The 20,086-nt window shown below is 41.4% G+C and overlaps 1 protein-coding gene and 1 long non-coding RNA gene across 8 annotated transcripts; both read left to right on the top strand.

Moving 5' to 3' along the window:
* The first annotated feature begins 1,368 nt into the window (after positions 1 to 1,368).
* On the top strand, positions 1,369 to 8,004 carry LOC117189481. 5 transcript variants are annotated; one of them, XR_004473415.1, is made up of 4 exons: positions 7,362 to 7,401; positions 7,482 to 7,678; positions 7,741 to 7,860; positions 7,917 to 8,004. It is a non-coding gene; the product is annotated as an uncharacterized LOC117189481 (long non-coding RNA). The 5 variants fall into 5 exon arrangements; XR_004473413.1 differs by lacking the exons at positions 7,362 to 7,401; positions 7,482 to 7,678 and adding an exon at positions 1,369 to 1,443; XR_004473416.1 differs by lacking the exons at positions 7,362 to 7,401; positions 7,482 to 7,678 and adding an exon at positions 1,394 to 1,414.
* Positions 8,005 to 16,621: 8,617 nt separating this feature from the next.
* Positions 16,622 to 19,692, top strand: LOC117189479 (histone-lysine N-methyltransferase, H3 lysine-79 specific-like). 3 transcript variants are annotated; one of them, XM_033394615.1, is made up of 7 exons: positions 16,855 to 17,131; positions 17,202 to 17,370; positions 17,425 to 18,164; positions 18,195 to 18,460; positions 18,531 to 18,627; positions 18,689 to 19,346; positions 19,410 to 19,692. In XM_033394615.1, exons 1-7 carry the CDS (start codon positions 17,063 to 17,065, stop codon positions 19,601 to 19,603), a joined length of 2,193 nt encoding a protein of 730 aa, XP_033250506.1. In that variant the 5' UTR covers positions 16,855 to 17,062; the 3' UTR covers positions 19,604 to 19,692. The 3 variants fall into 3 exon arrangements, with proteins under 3 accessions (XP_033250504.1, XP_033250506.1, XP_033250505.1); XM_033394614.1 differs by having other exon boundaries at positions 17,425 to 18,460; XM_033394613.1 differs by having other exon boundaries at positions 16,622 to 17,131; positions 17,202 to 18,460.
* Positions 19,693 to 20,086: the final 394 nt, after the last annotated feature.

Genomic DNA, 20,086 nt, shown 5'->3' on the forward strand with positions numbered 1-20,086 from the left:
CATATCTATCAGATTGCTGAATCTGGATCAGATCGGATCATTTTTGTAGCCAAAAGCAAGAAATCAATTTGCAGTGGCCACGCAGCGCCCGACGTCACGCTCAGACTGAATTTCTGTCTCTCTCGCACGCACTCTTTGTCGTGTGGTTCAATATTAGCGGCGTCTGCCGCAAGAGAGCCATACTGACTAAGTATCGGGTATAACTGTAGAGTTGCGGTGTACGCAGCAACTCACAACGTTCCCCCTCGTTATGTATAATTTAGTTCCAATAAATATCATTATAATGTTTAACTAAACCCTTCTTATGATCTCCCCTTCCAAGCCCCTGTAGCGAGTGTCGGCACACCAAGGGGTCATGGCCGACAGATAGATGTATGGAATGTCATGACCAAGGTAGGGTGGGCAAGGGGTCCTCGAAACAGCTGAGGATCGTCCGTCTGTCTTTTAGGTAATCGTCCGTGTTATGTGGTCATTTGTAGTGAACTCTGTCCGGTGAGGTGTATGGCTTGTTTTTTTCTTGCACGTTAAATTTAAAATAAAGAAAGTAAAGGGCTTTGGACTATGACAATAAAACAACTCCACCCCCTTGCTGACGAGCCAGCAGCCGGAAACAATACGTGCCGGTCATAGCCGAGTAATACCATCTCGCCCAAGTACTCGTTACCCATTACAATATTTAGGACTAAGCAATTACTACAAATCCAACAGTGGAATATTCCAAGGGTCAGATTTATGACGGTCACAATGGTTATCATGCAGATGGTGTGAGATTTGACCACATGCAGGTCATCCAGAATGGGTTTAATGATAGTGCTGTAAATATCTTAACAGTGTATGTACACAAATGCATGCAGCTGTCCGTTGTATATTTATTTAGGTCAGTAGTGCATGTCACATATTTATATTTAGCATAGCTCGCAAACGACGGTCAACACTTTTTCCCTTTGCTGTCTCGTCACTGACAAAACCGAAAAAGACCACGAAGACACGGTCTCTCACTGAGCAGAACACTTTTTGTCTCTTCGCTTGTGTTATGTGTTTCGGGTTTTCGGGTGAGCCCGACACACGATCGTGTCTCACAATAACAACTTAGAAAGACACTTTGGTCAAGCGCTCACAGCAAAAGTGTCTTTAGATGAGCAGAACCAAAAAAGTGTCTGAGTAAAGTGTTTTTAGTTTTTTTTTCATGTATATGTTTATTTATTCATGTTTTCCGCATCTTTTGGGCTATTGTATTGTAATATGTATATTTATTTGCAAAATTGGTGTTGGAATACGCCTATTCCCACATTCAAATAATAACATTAAATACTATTAAATAATACTATCGATATATTATGTATTATTATGTAAAGTTAGTCTGGTCACACTTGAAGTGTCCACTTCCTCTTTCCTTTCTGATCTTGAATCGAATGTACGTGGTACCGGTGTTGCAGTGAAAAAGTAATCAAGAAATACATAAATAATCTTTAAAGAAAAATATAACTTGCTACTGTCATTCGTTTACTAATTGTCATAGCTAGTTATCCAATAGGTTATGGGCCCAGTCCACGCCAATTTAAATAAATTAAATTAGTAACAAATAGTTGTGAAATTAGTTCCGCGTGCGTTCTTGTGTAGTTTTTATACCCGATACTCGAAATGAGTATTGGGGTATATTAGATTTGTGGTAAAAGTGGATGTGTGTAACGTCCAAAAGGAATCGTTTCCGACCCCATAAAGTATATATATTCTTGATCAACATCAATAGCCGAGTCGATTGAGCCATGTCTGTCTGTCCGTCTGTCCGTCCCCTTCAGCGCCTAGTGCTCAAAGACTATGAGAGCGAGAGCAACGATGTTTTGGATCCAGACTTCTGTGATATGTCACTGCTACAAGAATATTTCAAAACTTTGCCCCGCCCACTTCCGCCCCCACAAAGGGCGAAAATCTGTGGCATCCACAATTTCGACGATACGAGAAAACTAAAAACGCAGAATCGTAGAAGATGACTATATCTTCTAGAGTGCAAAATCTGAACCAGATCGTATAATTATTATAGCCAGAATCAAGAAAACAATTTCATTTTTTCTCGCCCTGTCTCTCTCTAACACACACGTAGCATAGCCGGCTTTGCTTAGAGTAAAACATTAGCGTCTAGATCTCAGAGACTAGAATTCGCTTCTAGCTCTTGCTTAAGCCGGTTGTGGTTTTTTTTTCTTGCTCCCGCACTCTCCGCCCTTTGCCTAAATATCATACAACATTGTTGTGTCTTTGTTTTGATTTATTATCGCATCTCTTTAATTTGATTCTACTTTGTGTTAACCACCAGTGTTTTGTTTGTAAACAAGTGTTAAATATAAATTCAATATTGCAACGTAACACATCGGACTCGTGCAGGCAATTTGTTATTGTTTTTTTGCCCAGTCTGCTTTTCGTTATCGCTTCTTCGGTGTGCACTGTTCTCGCGCATCAGCGTTTGTATCGCCCACACTCTCTCGTGAGCATAAGCGGGCTGCTCGCACTGTTGCTCTCACTCTCTCTGGATTGCCTATACTCTCCCTCTCTGTGGACTTTTCTTTTGTGTCTCTGCTTTGGTGAGTTTACTGCTCGTTTTCTGCACTTCGTTAGATCATCTGCTTTGAATTATTGCCGCTGCAGCTGATTGTCTGGCTCGCTCTGCTGTCTGCTCTCCTACTTTACCTGCTATCTCACTCCGTTCTTCTTTTATTCGTGCACAGTGATTCTTCTACTGTCCATAATGGCAATTGTTTGCAGTGCAAAGAAATGTGAATTCGGTGGTGTTATCATTGGTGATTCATTTCTTAGCTGCTGGCTGTGCGACAATTTTGCCCACATAAAATGTGCTGGTGGTGGAAATTTTGGCCGGCTGAATGATCTGATCTCGAAACGCATGGGCCTGTCTTGGTCATGTCTGGCTTGTCGGGAGATTGAGGCCGAAATGCGCACATTTATGAGACAGACTCGAACTGGGTTTCTGGATGTCCGGAAACAATTTGTGGCTCTCAACGAGAAATTTCTTGCCCTTGAATCACAGTTTCTTGGGCTCAAACTCTTGAGCGAATCGCCTAGACGGAAAATTCCGCATAATGATACCAATCTCTTGCAACCTAATCCGATTGGTACGCCTGCCTCCCACCTTCATCCATCGGAAGCATTTCCGTGTAGGCATGCCACGCCGTTGTCTGTAAATCCGCCAACGGTGGCTCCGGAGTTCTTTACACCGAGCAATGTGCTTCCTTCGAGCACCCAACTCCCCAACAGCATCAATCCCATCCCTGCAGTTTCTGTGGCCGTCACTTCTGACGCGGTGAGTGCTCCTAGTGCGGGTGTGCTGGTTGCTGACGACGTCTTGCCAATTCCTGCTCCAATTCCTGCTGCAATTCCTACTCCAATTCCTGCTACAGCCATTGCTGCCAATTCCTCTGCCCTTGTACCGAGATCTCTTTTAGGAGTGGCTCCACCATCTCGATCTCGCTCGGGACTTCAACTTAAAGCAGTGGTCCCTCGGAAAGCAATATTTGTTTCTCGTCTTATTCCTGAGGCTACAACGGAGGATGTTAAACAACATCTTGCCGCTAAAATTAACACTTCGCCTGTTGATATAGTTGTGACTAAATTTACATTTAAACATAAGCGCAACATATCATCCTTTAAAATTCTTCTCCCTGATTCTTTACTATCCTGTTCTCTAGAACCGTCAATATGGCCTGAGCATACAATTGTGCATGAGTTCCTTCTCAAAGATTCGAACTCGAATCCAAGAATTACCGAACATGCTCCAAAAAACTGATGTACTATTTTTCCATGCACTATCAGAACGTTCGCAGTTTGCTGGGAAAGTTGCGTCAAATTCATACTAATAGCGCGTCCTTTGATTTCGATGCCATCGCGTTTACCGAAACCTGGCTTAACTCCTCTGTCAATGATCACGAAATTTTCATTGATAGTTACACTATTTATAGAATGGACCGCCCATCTTTTGCAGGTGGGGTTCTGATTGCAGTTAAATCTGTTTTCTCATCTGAGTTATTCCCATTCAATAACATTCATGGAATTGAATTTGTTGCAGTCAAAGTTCGTGTTGGCTCCGCATTTTTCTATTTAACCTGCTCTTACATTCCTCCCAGGTCTGATGCTGAGCTTTACTTACACCACCTTTCAGCAATTAATAATGTTGTTTCTACATTAGGGTGCAATGATCGAATTATTGTCATGGGGGACTTTAACCTCCCATTTCTTTCTTGGCTGCCTTGTAATGACGCTAACCTGTTGTTTCCCAATTGCCATAATGACTTTATCAATGGGCTAACGGATATTTCCCTTGTCCAAATTAATGCCGTTAAAAACATTAGGGACAGACTTCTTGACCTCGTTTTTGTTAACGATGGTTCTCTTGCTACTGTATCTAGAGCAAGCCCAATATCTCTCCCTGAAGATCCTTACCATCCAACTTTGTTGATATCACTGGAGTGTACACAATCTGGAGGTGCTGACAGTTCCATGGCTCCTTGTCACATAAAGTGTTTTCGCAAAACAAACTTTATTGATTTAGATCTACATCTCTCGCGTGTTGATTGGTCGTTTCTTTATTCATTACCGAACATAGATGCAACTGTTAACTCGTTTTATAGTTCTATTTACTCCGCCCTTAATACGTTTGTTCCAGATATCACTGTACCTGTATCGTCCAAGCCTCCCTGGTTCTCCAAGTATTTGTCATACTTAAAAAATAATAAATCCCGGCTCTATAAAAAGTACCAGAAGTCGGGCTCCACGTTGGCCTTAGCTCTATACTCCTCCGCTCGCTCTCTGTTCCTTGCCGTCAATAGTCAGTGTTATAATCATTACCTTTTACAATGTAGTAGTAACTTTCGTAGTGATCCTAAAAAATTCTATTCGTTCGTTAATTCTAAGCGCAAGTCAAACGTTTTTCCTCCGTCCCTTCATTACCAGAACAAAACAGAAGCTTCTGCTGTTGGTATTGCAAATTTATTCGCTAACTTTTTCCAAACAACGTACTCGTCTCATATTTACAACGCATCCACTCCGTATCCGTACCAGCTACCTCAAGCTAACAGCATTTCTCTGCCCTTTTTCGAGGAAAGCGTTGTTCTGGAAGGTTTGTCATCTATGGACATATCGTTTTCTGCGGGTCCAGATAAAGTACCAAGTTGCATCTTAAAACACTGTGCCCAGTCCCTTTGCAAACCCTTGACCTTTCTCTTCAACCTCTCCTTGGAACAGTCTTGTCTCCCAGTAATTTGGAATGAGTCCTACATCATTCCGCTTCACAAAAAAGGTTCAAGATCAAACATTGAAAACTATCGTGGTATCGCAAAGCTTTCCGCCATCCCGAAGCTTCTTGAGTTCCTGGTCACCCGGCAACTGCAACATCTTTGTTGCAGCTTGATATCTCCGTCGCAACACGGTTTTTTCAGACATCGTTCAACATCGACTAACCTTCTTGAGTTTTCTAACCTAATCCACCGTGGTTTTCAAATTGGTTTGCAGACGGATGTAGTTTTTACGGACTTAAGCAAGGCATTCGATTCTGTGAACCATGCTCTGCTTATTCAAAAGCTCTCTTTATTAGGGTTCCCAACGAATCTTCTAGATTGGATTTTGTCCTATCTCTCTAACCGTACTCAACGTGTTTTGTTTTCTAACGTGTTGTCAAATACTGTTAATGTTACTTCAGGTGTGCCACAGGGAAGTCATCTGGGCCCGCTTCTGTTTATTTTATTTGTGAACGACCTTCCTCAAGTTATAACATACTCTACTACACTAATGTATGCTGATGATGTCAAAATCTGTCTTTCTTACTCTGATTGGTATTTGCACACACGCCTTCAACTTGATCTAAGTGAACTACTATTGTGGTGTTCAACTAATCTTCTTTTTCTGAACCTTTCCAAATGCAAACTTATGACATTTTACCGTCGCGCTCCTCATTTTGTCTCATATGTTCTAGGAAATCATGTCCTTGAGCGAATTTCGAGTTCAAATGACCTCGGAGTCCTTTTTGATTATAAGATGTGTTTCAACACCCATATAGCTGCAACTGTAAATAAAGCTAAGGGTGTTTTAGCGTTCATCAAGCGTTGGTCCAAGGAGTTTGACGACCCGTACGTTACGAAACAACTGTACATCTCGTTAGTACGTCCTATAGTGGAGTATTGTTCTTGTGTGTGGAGCCCGCAGTATAAAGAGCAGCAGGCTGTTATTGAATCCGTGCAAAAGCAATTTTTAATTTTTGCCCTTCGGAACTTGAACTGGGACTCGGGTAGAATCTTGCCACCCTACCGGTCTAGGCTAAATCTTATTGACCTGCCGTCGTTGCACCATCGCAGAATATGCAATGGCGTAATGTTCGTGCACAAGCTCCTTCTTGGGACTGTTGACTCCCAAACTCTCTTGGGTCAGATTGACTTGGCCGTTCCATCTAGACCTACCCGTACTTTTAGGCCTATCCGTCTACCCATATGTAGGTCTAATTATGCTGATCATGAACCTTTTAGGATTTTATGCCATAATTATAACTCCCTCTGTCAAACCCTATCCCCTAAACTGTCTCTTAAACTAATTGCATACAATATTTATAATCATTTAAATTTGGCTAACTTTTAACTTATCTTTTTCCGCCTTTAGTAACTAAGTACCATTATTAACAGATAATTTGTTAATTTAATAAATAAATAAATAAATAAATAACGAGGGGGAACGTTGTGAGTTGCTGCGGAGACCGCAACTCTACAGTTATACCCGATACTAAGTCAGTATGGCTTAGTGTTGTGTTGCTCATGAGTGAGTGAACAAAAAAGAGTTGTTCACTTAAGTGAGCAACTGAACATGTTCCTTCCAAGTTGTTCTTTTTTGTTCACTTGTTCTTTGTTGTTCACTTGTTCTTTTTTGTTCACTTGTTCTTTTTTGTTCACTTGTTCTTTGTTGTTCACTTGTTCTTTTTTGTTCACTTGTTCTTTGTTATTCACTTGTTCATTTTTACTCACTTGTTCATTTTTACTCACTTGTTCTCTACTCACTTCTTGCGCAATTTTGCTCCTCAAAGGTCATTTTGCGATCTGGCAGCTTTGCTCATATTTGCGTTTACTTCACACTTTTTATATTACGGGCAAAGCTGTTTACAATTTTGAAAAATTCAATCAGCCAGGCTCCGTTTTTCACTTTCACAAAAGTTTTCCGATTTACTTTTGAAATCACATAAATTGGGGCTCTCTTTTTCCCATTCCGCAAGATTTCTTCGTTTTCAAAACGAAAACATTTTCGTTGACGAAATGAAAAGTAAACGGCTTTTTATACAACAAAACGAACCTTAATTGCAAAAGGAAAAAAATAGATGACTTATTGATGCATTAACATAAACTTGATACCTATATCAGGGTAATTTAACTTGTGCTTTCTTTATAAATAATTTTATTTTAACCCAACCTCAAATTTGGTTCGGACAAAATTGGCCACAGCAACAACAAATTTCGTTTTGGTGTAAGCAGCTGACGCATTCCGATTTGGTTATCGGAACGTTGGCAAGTAATAAATGTTTGCGTATAACAGCACAAATGTGCATGTAACAGCTCAGACTTTGCTTGTAACATGCGCTTAACAGAACATCTGGGTGAGCACAGCTGTTTCCCGCCCAATTTAATTCGGACTTCAAAATGTACATAAGTGCAGCAAATTAATTTTTTATTTCAAAATTACCGCTTTGTTCTTTATATCCAGGGGAAAGCATAAATCAAGATGAAATCCTGGTGGGTTTTATGAAAGACAACCCGGACAGAGCTTTGCGGCGCTCTCAATGCTGTTGGGCTGCCAATCAAGGACGCATTGGGTTGGAAAAAGGTATGTGTTGCACAACAAAAGGTAGCACACTACTATATTCAATTCTACAATTTCAGGTTTGGGCAGATTGGAAAACAAACATCCGCAAGAAGATGGCGAAAAACAAATCAGAAACTCGAGCTACAGGTGGAGGGCCCTTCGCTCAGCAATTGGCTGGGGATTTGGAGGAGGAAGTGGCCAAGCTATGTGGCGTCTACGAAATGGTGGAAGGAGTAGGTGGGCCAGCGTATGGACTTCCCCCCCGTACGACCAAGGAGGCCGACACTGGGGTTAAGTGCGTGATGGAAGACCCCATTGAGGAGGAACCCTCAGAGAAGGACGAACCCTCAGAGAAGGAGGAGCCCCTGCCGAAGCGCCGTCGAACTAGCCCAGCGCAGACCATGGACCTCAACGATCTCTGCGCTGCTCAGCTGGATGAAATGTCGGCAATTTCCAAGAAAATTTCGGAACATTTCGAACGAATGGAATCGTTAGAGAAGGAGAAGCTCGAGGTCCAAAAGGCGCTTGTAGACAAATTTAGCCAAATTTTGGACAAATTTGCGAAATAATTAGTTTCCTATTAGTTTTTTTGTGAAACTTAGCTTTATTAGTTATAAAGAATATCGAATGACATAAAGAAGAAAACATGAAAAATTTTGCATTTTAATAAGGAATGGCCTGAGCTATTTCATCGCGTATAGATGATCCATTATTTTCAGTGTCGTCGAATTCATTTTCAGTGTCTAAAGGGTCGTCAAATCGAACATCCTCCTCGATTAAGACATTACGTCTTCTACAAATATTGTGCAGGGCACAGCATACATTTATAATTTGGCAACAAAATATTGGTGGGTAATTTAAAGTGCGTTGCAAGCAACGGAAACGGCTTTTAAGGACTCCAATGGTGCGTTCTATAATATTTCGTGCTCCAGTATGCTTTATGTTGAATCTGTGCTGATAGGTGGCTATCTCCGCGCTCCTATAAGGAGTCAGAACAAAACTCTCTAGAGCGTAGCCCGAATCAGCCAAAACAAACCCATTAATGGTCGTGGATAAATATTCCCTAGCAGGGGAGTGATTCCAAATGATGGAGTCATGGCAGGAACCAGGGTGCGTGGCATCAATAGCAATTATCTCCATGTTGTAGTTACACACCACCATGGCATTCATGCTATAAAATCATTTCCTATTATAGAACACGGAGTGGTTTTGTACAGGCTTTAGTATTCTGATGTGAGTTCCATCCACACAGGCACCAATTCGAGGCAATTTAAAGTTCCGATAGAAATATTCATATGATTGTTGCAATTGATGATTATTCATCTACAACGAAATGAACTCAATACATAACAGCCTGTCCATCAACGGAATAAGTTTGTGAAGAATCTTTCCAAATGTACAGCGTCCAATGTTTATATGGTGGTCTTTGGCAACTGCCCACTGGTAGCAGCCAGTGGCGAGATATCACATTACTGAAGCCAATTGCGTAGAGGGAGATAACTTCCTGGTAACACCTTAATGGGGTTGAACTTTCTCCAAAATCATTTTGAAAGTTTTTTTGTCGATCCGAAATGACTTCACAAATCTGAAAGCTTTACCATTAGCAATTTAATTTTCAATACGCATGCTGTTACTCACAGTTCGTCAGACATGTTAAATACACAAGTGTTGCATCTAAGATGTCTAGATCTTCTTAGATCACGTAATTTCTGCAATCGTTTTGCTTCAAAACAAGCAATTGAAAAAATAAAAGGCATTTTAATCACGCTGTATTTTTACAAAGCAGCCAGGTCAGCTGTTTTTGTTTGCCAGAAACGATGAAAAAAGAAACATATCAATAAAAAAAATATGTGAAAACTGGAGCACCTTAAAACGAAATCGAAACGTTTTGTCTGAAAACGTAATCCGCAAAAGTAAATGAAAAACGGAGCCTGCCTGAATATGTTGCTTTTTCGGAAGTATAGTGAGATTTGGAACCATTTCGAGGAAGTTGGACGCCAGGAAGCCAAGTGCAAGTATTGCAAATCTATTTTGAGTTGCAAATCTCAAAGCAACTTAAGCCGCCATTTAAAGAGCAAGCACCCGGCGTCTATGGAGCCCGTTATCCGGCAAAACACCGATGGCCCGATTTTTGTGCAAAGTGCGCAACCAAAAATAACAAGCTTTGCTGAAAGGCCTGTACCAGCGAGCAAAGCGCAGCAGATTGATCTGCAACTTGTACGGATGATCGCCAAGGGTCATCACGCCTTGCGCTTGGTCGAAGAACCAGAATTTAAAAAATTTATTCACGATGTGTCGCACACCCCAAACTATAAGCTTCCGACGAGGAAAACATTAACCAGCTCCTTGATTCCCAAAATTCGTGACGAGTACACTGGGACGATAATAGAAGAACTACGTGCGGCCACAGCGGTGTGCTTAACTACAGACGGTTGGACATCTATAACCAACGAAAGTTATCTGGCTGTCACAGTACATTTTATCGATGAGGAATCAACGATGCTGACCTATACAATTGCTTGTCAGGCCTTTGAAGCGTCGCACACTGCTGCGAATCTGTGCAGCTTTTTGGAAAAAATTGTGACTGAATGGGATCTCAAAAACAAAGTCGCAGCAATAGCATCCGATAATGCACACAACATTGCTCTTGCTATTAGAACCGGCAATTGGAGTCATATACGGTGTTTTGCTCATACCCTAAATCAAATTGTCCAAAAAGCTCTAGATAAAATGAGCAGTGTGCGCAGAAAAGCTAAAGCTATAAGCGAATATTTTCATCGCAGCTCATCAGGCTTAAAAAAGCTTAAAGATATGCAAGCGCTGCTTAAGTTGGCTGACCTCAAACTAACACAGGATGTGCCAACACGTTGGAACTCAACGTACAAAATGTTTGAACGGCTGTCTATCCTGAAGGAGGCAGGCGTGGCAGCTCTGTCAACAAGGACAGATTTACTTTTGTCACCAGAAGACTGGGATGTCATTGATGGAGTGCTTCCCGTATTAAAGCCATTTTATGAAGTTACAGAAGAGATCTCAGCTGAAAAAACGTAACATTGTCAAAAATAATTGCTTTGACTGGATTACTTCAAAGAAAAATGGCTCAAATATATCCAACAGTTAAAAATAACCTAGTTGCCGAAGTAATCAATGAAATCATAAACGAGATGGACGGCAGGTTTAACGATTTCGAGGCTAATATTTTGTATGCGGAGAGCACTGTTCTGGATCCCAGGTTCAAAGGACGCGCATTTAAATCTGCGGAGGCCTTTAAAAAGTCAGTAGCGGATATCAACAAAAAATTGGCTCAAACGATACGGTCACTCCCTGAACCTCCACAAGAAGCTATAAGCAACAAAAAACAAGAAGAGGACACAATATGGGCTGAATTTGATACCACTTTTCAGCAAGTAAGCCAACCCACCAACAATACGGCAGCATCCATAAGAGAAATGGATAAGTACCTGGCTGAGGAGTACATCAGCCGAAAAGATGATCCATTGGTATGGTGGAATCAGCGGAAAGCGCAATACCCGCTACTTTATAACTATATGCTGAAGCGTCTCTGCTTAGTCGCCACCTCAGTGCCATGCGAGCGCATATTTTCAAGTGCAGGCGAAACCATACGTAAAAGGCGCTCCCTTTTAAAGTCAACAACAGTTGAAAATTTAATTTTTTGCATAACAACATGTAAATCGGAAGTGAGTTCAACCTAATTTGTACTTGATTGCTTGTTTGCTTGATTAACATTATTTTCTCTTATAGCGCTAAAATGAAGAAAACGAAAAGTATAAGAATTCCTATGAAAGGATCTCCTTTTTTTTAAGTTAGTATAAGAATTCCTATGAAAGGATCTCCTTATTTTTATGTTAGTATAAGAATTCCTATGAAAGGATCTCCTTATTTTTAAGTTAGTATAAGAATTCCTATGAAAGGATCTCCTTATTTTTATGTTAGTATAAGAATTCCTATGAAAGGATCTCCCTATTTTTATGAAAGGATCTCCTTATTTTTATGTTAGTATAAGAATTCCTATGAAAGGATCTCCTTATTTTTATGTTAGTATAAGAATTCCTATGAAAGGAAATAAAAAGTTTGTTTTTTTGTTATATACATTTTTTTTTTTTTAGTTATAAATGTTTGATTAATATGGAAATGTAACGTATTTTATTTGTGTAAAAGTCTGTGGTGCTTAGGGTTCTGTGCATGAATAGTGAACAACTGAGCAAGTCAGCAACTGAGAAAGTGAGCAACTGAGCAACTGAGCAAGTGAACAACTGAGAAAGTGAACAAGTGAGTAACTGAGCAATCTAAGAGAGCAAGTGAGCAAGTGAGCTATATGAGTGAGTTGACTCACTTACTAAAAAAGAACAAGTGAACATGTTCACCAAAATGAGCAATGTTTACCCAACACTAGTATGGCTCTCCTCCGGCAGACGCCGCTAATATTAAACGACACGACAAAGAGTGCGTGCGAGAGAGACAGAAAATCAGTCTGAGCGTGACGTCGGGCGCTGCGTAGCCAGTGCAAATTGATTTGTTCCTTTTGGCTATAAAAATGATCTGATCTGATCCAGATTCAGCAATCTGATAGATATGGTCATTATCTATGATTCTGCGTTTTTAGTTTTCTCGAATGTGCAATATTGTGAATGCAACAGATTTTCGTCCTTTGTGTGGGCGTAAAAGGGTGGGGCGAAATTCTGAGATATACGTTTTATAGTGAGATCTAACAAAAGTGCGGATACCAAATTTGGTTACTCTAGCCTTAATAGTCTCTGAGATTTGTGGATGCCCCTGATTTTCGTCCTTTGCGGGGGCGGAAGGGGGTGTGGCGAAATTTGGACACGAAACGGTCAAGGTCCGATATCACAGGAGTGTGGATACCAAATTTGGTTGCTCTGGCTCTTACAGGTTCTGAGATCCTTGAGCTCATATTTTGCAATTGGCAAAGCCGACCATGAAACCTGTGTGTTAGAGAGAGACAGAGCGAGAAAGAATGAAATTGTTTTCTTGATTCTGGCTATAATAGTTATACGATCTGGTTGAGATTTTACACTCTAGAACACATAGTCATCCGCTACGATTCTGCGTTTTTGGTTTTATCGTATCTTTAAAAATGTGGATGCCACAGATTTTCGTTCTTTCTGGTGGCGGAAGTGGGCGGGGTGAAGTTTTGAAATATTTTTGTAGCAGTGACATATCACAGAAGTCTGGATCCAAAACATCGTTGCTCTAGATCTTATAGTCTTTGAGCACTAGGCGCTGAAGCGGAAGGACGGACGGACGGACGGACGGACAGACGGACAGACAGACAGGGCTCAATCGACTCGGCTATTGATGCTGATCAAGAATATATATACTTTATGGGGTCGGAAACGATTCCTTCTGGACGTTACACACATCCACTTTTACCACAAATCTAATAAACCCCAATACTCATTTTGAGTATCGGGTATGAAAATGGAGTAATTGTTGTTAAATATACAGGTATGTTGGATATACCTGTAGTCAAAGCACTTGGTGATTGTAAAATGACCCCATATGAGCTGTGGCACAATAGAAAGCCCAATTTAAAGTTTTTAAGAGTGTTCGGTTCAACCGTGTATGTGCACAAAAAAATTAAAAAAGGGAAATTTGATGAAAAATCATTCAAAGCTATCTTGATAGGGTATGAACAAAATAGACTCAAATTGTGGGATGTCATTAAAGGAAAAGTTATTGTTGCAAGAGATGTTGTCGTAGACGAGACTAATATGCTTTCCTCTAGAGAAGTAAAATTTGAAACAGATTTCCCGAAAGAGAGTAAGGAAAGAAATCAACAAGAATTCCTGAATGAGAGTAAGGAATCTGATCAGCTTAATTTCCCGAATGATAGTACGGAATGTGGAATCCTGAATGAGAGTAAGGAATGTGATCAGTTTTATTTCCCGAATGATAGTACGGAATGTGGAAGCCTGAATGAGAGTAAGGAATGTGATCAGTTTAATTTCCCGAATGAAAGTACGGAATGTGAAATCCTGAATGAAAGTATGGAATGCGAAAAGCTGAATTTTCCGAATGAAAGTAGGAAAAGAAAAACTGATTTCCTGAATGATAGTAAGGAATTATATATCCCGAATGAGAGTAAGGATTGTGAAAAAGCTGATCAGCCAGATAATTGTCGTGAAGAAAATAAGGATACTAATATAATTAGTAGAAAAAGTGAGAGGTTAAAGTCTAAGCCGAAGGTGTCTTATAAAGAACATGATAAAGCTTTAACAAATTTATATTAAATGCCCATATAATGTTTGATGAAGTTCCAAATTCTTTTGATGAAATAAATTTTAGGAATGATAAATCTGATTGGGAGGAGGCAATAAATACAGAGTTAAATGCCCATGAAATTAATAACACCTGGACAATTATAAAGAAGCCAGAAAACAAAAATATTGTAGACAGTAGATGGGTATTTTCCATTAAATATAATGAACTAGGAGTCCCAATAAAATACAAAGCTAGACTGGTTGCAAGAGGATTTACTCAAAAGTACCAAGTTGACTATGAAGAAACATTTGCTCCCGTTGCTAGAATTGCCAGTTTTAGGTTCGTACTATCATTGGCAGTCCAGTTTAATTTGAAAGTCCATCAGATGGATGTTAAAACAGCTTTCCTCAATGGTACATTAAGTGAGGAGATATATATGCGGCCTCCTCAGGGCGTATCATGCGGTGCTGGGCATGTACGCAAACTGAACAAAGCCATTTATGGGCTCAAACAAGCAGCTAGATGCTGGTTTCAAGTATTTGAGCAAGCATTGAAAGAATTCGATTTTGTAAACTCTCCCGTGGATCGTTGCATATATATTCTTGATAGAGGTGACATAAAGAAAAACATATATGTATTATTATATGTTGATGATGTAGTAATAGCGACAAGGGATATGGATAGAATGAATAATTTCAAAAAGTATTTAAGCGAAAGATTTAGAATGACTGACTTAAATGAGATAAAACATTTTATCGGTATCAGAGTAGAAATGTTTGAAGACAAAATATATTTGAGTCAAGCTGCATATGTGAAAAGAATTTTAAATAAATTTAACATGGATAGTTGCAATTTAGTCAGTACTCCATTACTAAATAAACTAAATTATGAGTTACTTAACTCAGATGAAGACTGCAATGCTCCATGTCGTAACCTTATTAGCTGTTTAATGTACATAATGCTGTGTACACGACCAGATTTAGCTGCCGCTGTAAATATCTTGAGTAGATATAGTAGCAAGAACAATGCTGAGTTATGGCAATGTTTAAAAAGGGTTATTAGATATTTAAAGGGAACTATTGATATGAAGCTTATATTTAAAAAGAATACATCATTTGAAAATACATTAGTTGGCTATGTAGACTCCGATTGGGGTAGTAATGAGATTGATAGAAAAAGTACAGCGGGTTATTTGTTTAAATTGTTCGATTCCAATTTAATTTGTTGGAATACAAAAATACAGAATTCAGTGGAAGCTTCATCAACTAAAGCTGAATATATGGCCCTATTTGAAGCTGTAAGAGAAGCTTTATAGCTAAAGTCTCTTCTAAATAGTATTAATCTTAAACTCGACAGACCCATTAACATTTATGAAGACAACCAAGGCTGTATTAGCATTGCAAATAATCCCTCATGTCATAAAAGAGCAAAGCATATTGATATAAAATATCATTTTTCAAGAGAACAGATAGAAACTAATGAGATTTCTCTTGAGTATATTAATACAGACAACCAACTTGCGGACTTCTTCACGAAGCCACTACCTGCTGGAAGATTTGCGGAACTGCGGAACAATTTAGGACTACTACAAGAAGAATGATTCCAATTTAAGGAAAACATGGACATGATGCTTTATTAACAAATTTATTACATTAATTCATATTTAATTTTTTTTTTATTTTTTTTTTTTTTGATTTGAACCAAAAGAACCAATGAATTGTTAAAGTAATTTAATTTTATGTTAATCTAATTTTAAAGTGATCTGATCGGGTTTTTCTGGGTTTTCCCCGTATCCTTAGAGCAAATGCTAGATCACATAACACTTCCCAGAATGCACACCAACCACAATAGAATAACAATTGAATGTTACCTTTTTGATTTAATGATGAAAACATTTTTTTTTATTTTTATGATTTTGATGATTAATGTTATTTTTGAGGGGGGCGTGTTGGAATACGCCTATTCCCACATTCAAATAATAACATTAAATACTATTAAATAATACTATCGATATATTAAGTATTATTATGTAAAGTTAGTCTGGTCACACCTGAAGTGTCCACTTCCTCTTTCCTTTCTGATCTCGAATCGAATGTACGTGGTACCGGTGTTGCAGTGAAAAAGTAATCAAGAAATACATAAATAATCTTTAAAGAAAAATATAACTTGGTACTGTCATTCGTTTACTAATTGTCATAGCTAGTTATCCAATAACTGACAAACGAACATTTTCGTTTTGCTTTTCACGATTCATTTTAAGCTCCAATAGTCAAACCGTATAGAATTCACAAAAATTGATAGTTGCCATAAGCATCACACGTACAAGCACGCATACATACGCAAAAGACACTTTGTTCGTTCACTCGCGACAAGATGCTCAGTGAAAAACAGGAACAAAAGAGAAGTGAAAAAATCGGTCTTTGCTTGAGCGAAGAGCGAGTTGAGCAAAAACAGATTTGATCGGGTCTTTTCAGTCCATTTTCTCAATGTGTCCGTCAATGAGAGGTTTTTATCAGACACGCCGAAAGTGTCAACAGCTATTTGCGAGCTATGATATTTAGAGCATATTATCGTTTATTTATTTAGGTGGCTGGGAAATCTTAACCTTTTATGGATAGCTATTTGTCTAGGTCTAATCATACGATTTTGTATTTTAATTGAAATTGTACACCCCCTTTGACCGATTTTGCTAAAACCGTATTTTGTAAGCAATGCAATAAAGATGAAAACGGAAATTTAAACGGTCTTGTAGGAAATTGATGAAGTAATTGGATAATAATACGAGTATTCGACGAGTATATATATCAGACGTCATACGTATATTTCGGTATTTTTCTGTGGGTCGGACGGTATATTTGAGCGATAAGTCCGCGGTCACACTGCAGACGCGCGTCGCATTGCCGCCATTTGAAAAAAACGACTGGAGAATCGAGAAAAAAAGGAATTTGTTAAAATTTGTGTAGATTCTCATTTGTGCCAAATGGATGACATGTTGGATATAATGCAGCCGCTGTCGCGGCTGCAGCTGGAACTGGAGGCAATCCGGAAGGTATTTTTTTCGGCTGCAATGGACATAGAACACGGCGATCAATATGGCGGCGCGTTTGTTTTTTTTGCAGGCTCACTTTAAAGAGCTGGAAGAACTATTCTACGGCGTCAAGACCAAAGATGCCAAGGCTGCGGACAATGCCCCGGAGCAGAGCGAAACCTCCGCGGTGACACCACAGCAGACCAAGAAGCGTCCCAAACGGCTGACCGCTCTGACTGAGAACACAGATGATTCCGAAGGTGAGTTGTGCTGTGGGCCAAAGGAGACCAAGACTCACCTTGCACTCTCCCCAGATGCCCCCGATGTCACGGCAGAGTCCTCGGGCCGCCAAAGTGCGCGGTTGAGCAACTCCCAGCTCTTGGCCATTGCCGAGGTGGAGAACCTGAACAGCACAGCCTCGTTAATGCCGCCGCCACCGGCACCGACTCTAGCCGACACCACCATGAGCTCGGGCCGGCCGCAGCGGGCTGCCAAATTGAAAACGGTAAAGCTGCTCAAGGAGCACTCTCTCATCCGAAAGATGCGTCGGCCCAGCGAAGAGGATTCGATCCGGGTGAAGGTGGAGAGCGAACAGCGCGTCTCGCAGATCAACGGCAGGACGCACAACATAGCACCGGATCCCAAACCGTCAGTTGTGGAGGAGACAAAGCCACAGGAGGCACCACCAACACTACCAATAGAGCCCATCAAGAAGCCAGCCGAAGTCTTCGCCTCCAAGAATGTGTGCGTCAAAGTCAAGCGGGAGAAGTTTACCGGCGAGATGCCGCCGCCCCTACCGGCCACAGATACCACATCCACAATTTTGGAGACGGATGCTACCAGGTCGGATGAGCCTGCATTCAGCCATACTACAACGGCATCCGAGATGTCCAAGAAGGGGCGAAAGAAGAAGAAGGATGGCGCCTGCCATCGGCCCATCAAGGTGGAGCAATTTAGTGAAATTGATCAAAACTCGCCCGTCTCCTCGCGGACACGCAAAAACAGCACCGAGTCGCGCAACCAGGAGCGCTCCATCTACAAAGACGCCCTCGAGGGGCCGCCCATCTACAAAGACGCCCTCGAGGGGCCGCCCATCGAAGAACAGCAGCAGCAGGCTTCTGCTGGCGCCGCCATTAATGAAACGAACACCTTGTCCAACGCCACAATGGTGCTGGGTCCGGCTCCCACCGATGAAAGTCCCAACATTGCACCGGCCGACGCCACCTTGGAAGTTATTACTAGCAGTCTCCTGACAGAGGATGAGTCGCTGGACGACAGGGTACCAGTGGCGAAATTTCTCTCAAATGTGAAGACCATGAAGCTGCCCGGCCGTACCCATGAGCTGTTTAAGTGAGTATGAGTAAAATCTGGAGACTATTTGAATTGGAGCATCAATACTTCCCTTTTGACCTGCCCACAGTCCGCTCTTGCAGAGTCCAGTGAAGATGCGCGTGGAGGCCTTCGAAAATGCGGCCATTGCCCAAAACACCTTACGCCCCCAGCGAGCCAAGGATACGGTAAGAGTGCAGTGCTCTCCCTCGTTTGTTCGGGAATTGATGATTGATGATCCTTTTTCAGGGCACGAACACGAGCAACACGCCCAAGATTGGCAAGTTGCAGCCACCGACTGTGGGGCGCTTTAATACGCCCACTCAGACCTCAAGTCTATTGCCCGTGAGCTCGGCCCAGCCCAAGACGGCCCCCATGAGTGCCTCAAAGGCAACGACGCTGCTGAAGACTGCCACCGGGACCAACCTGAAGTCCACCAGCTCTGCATCCACCAAGAGCCTGTTACGCGAGAACAGCGGCGAAGACTTCCGCAAGGGTCTGCACAGCCTGGCCGAGGAGCGCAAGAAGCTGCGTGAGCAAAAGCATCAGCACGCCGCCCAGCAGCGAGAGGCAAAGGAGCGGGAGCGAGCCGAACGCATTGCCAAGCAGACCGCGGAACGCGCCAAGAAACAGGAGGAACGAAAGAAGCTGGAGGAGCGCAAGCGGCTGGAGGTTGAGGAGCTGAATCGTAAGATGCGCCAGCAGGAGGAGGCCGAGGCCCTCAGGAAAGCCAAGATCCGGGAGCTGGAGAATCAGAAGCTGGCACAGTTGACCGGGGCCAAGAAGAAGATGCTGCCACCGCCGCCGAAGACAAAATACACATGGGACATGCTGCACGAGGATGACTCCACCGATGACGAGGGCAAGGTCACCCACAAGCGTCCGCCAGCACCCACCTGGAGTCGCAGTAAGTTAGCGTTTTGTTTAGCCAGTGTCTGATCTAATCTGAAATTTTGTGACCCATCTTCAGGCCATGTACGCGGCAAAGCGATTGCCATGCAGAGCCACTGTCCCACCGATGTCATCGACAGCTTCTTCTCGGTGGCCCCCACCACTCCGGACCTGAAACTGATTTTCCCCAACATCGATCCCAGCCAGCTGAAGCGCAACTCCAGCGTGCTCTGGTCCACGCCCCCACGCTACTCGGAGCTCCCAAAATACTAATTATACACAAACATACGCATGTATATAAAAAAATCACCTGTTTTTCTTACTGTTCTATGGAAATATAAATGAAGTTTAAATTAAATAAATTTATTTGCGAAAAGTAATGCAAGATACCGCTCGATACCACTTCCATTCCACTTGATTCCCACTGACACTAATACCCAACTGCTTAAGAACTATTAAAGCCGCCGGCGTGCTCAATTAATGGTCTTCTTGGTGTCTTGCCAGGGGGCTTGATGTTTTGATGCCCCGAGGTGTTTCCATTAACAATGAAGGTGCTATTGTTGTTTTTGCTTCTGCTGCTGCTGCTGTCGATTTGTGAAAAGTAGTCTAAAAAGTCTGAAAAGTAACGCAATTGAGTATGGATGTAACGAAATTTTTTACATTTTGGTGGTATTTGTTGCTTGTCAACCGGTGTCTGGACATTTTTATACTTTATTTTGCTAATTTCAAAGATAGTGTTAATGTGTGTGTGTGTGT

Source organism: Drosophila miranda (genome assembly GCF_003369915.1).
Source record: "Drosophila miranda strain MSH22 chromosome Y unlocalized genomic scaffold, D.miranda_PacBio2.1 Contig_Y1_pilon, whole genome shotgun sequence".
NCBI lineage: Eukaryota > Metazoa > Arthropoda > Insecta > Diptera > Drosophilidae > Drosophila > Drosophila miranda.

Excerpts from the sequence above, each read along its gene's own strand:
- LOC117189479 (XM_033394613.1), top strand. The coding sequence starts at position 17,063 with ATGGATGACATGTTGGATATAATGCAGCCGCTGTCGCGGCTGCAGCTG. Across the intron at positions 17,132-17,201 it reads AACTGGAGGCAATCCGGAAG|GCTCACTTTAAAGAGCTGGA; the intron begins GTATTTTTTTCG and ends TTTTTTTTGCAG. Across the intron at positions 18,628-18,688 it reads CCCAGCGAGCCAAGGATACG|GGCACGAACACGAGCAACAC; the intron begins GTAAGAGTGCAG and ends ATCCTTTTTCAG.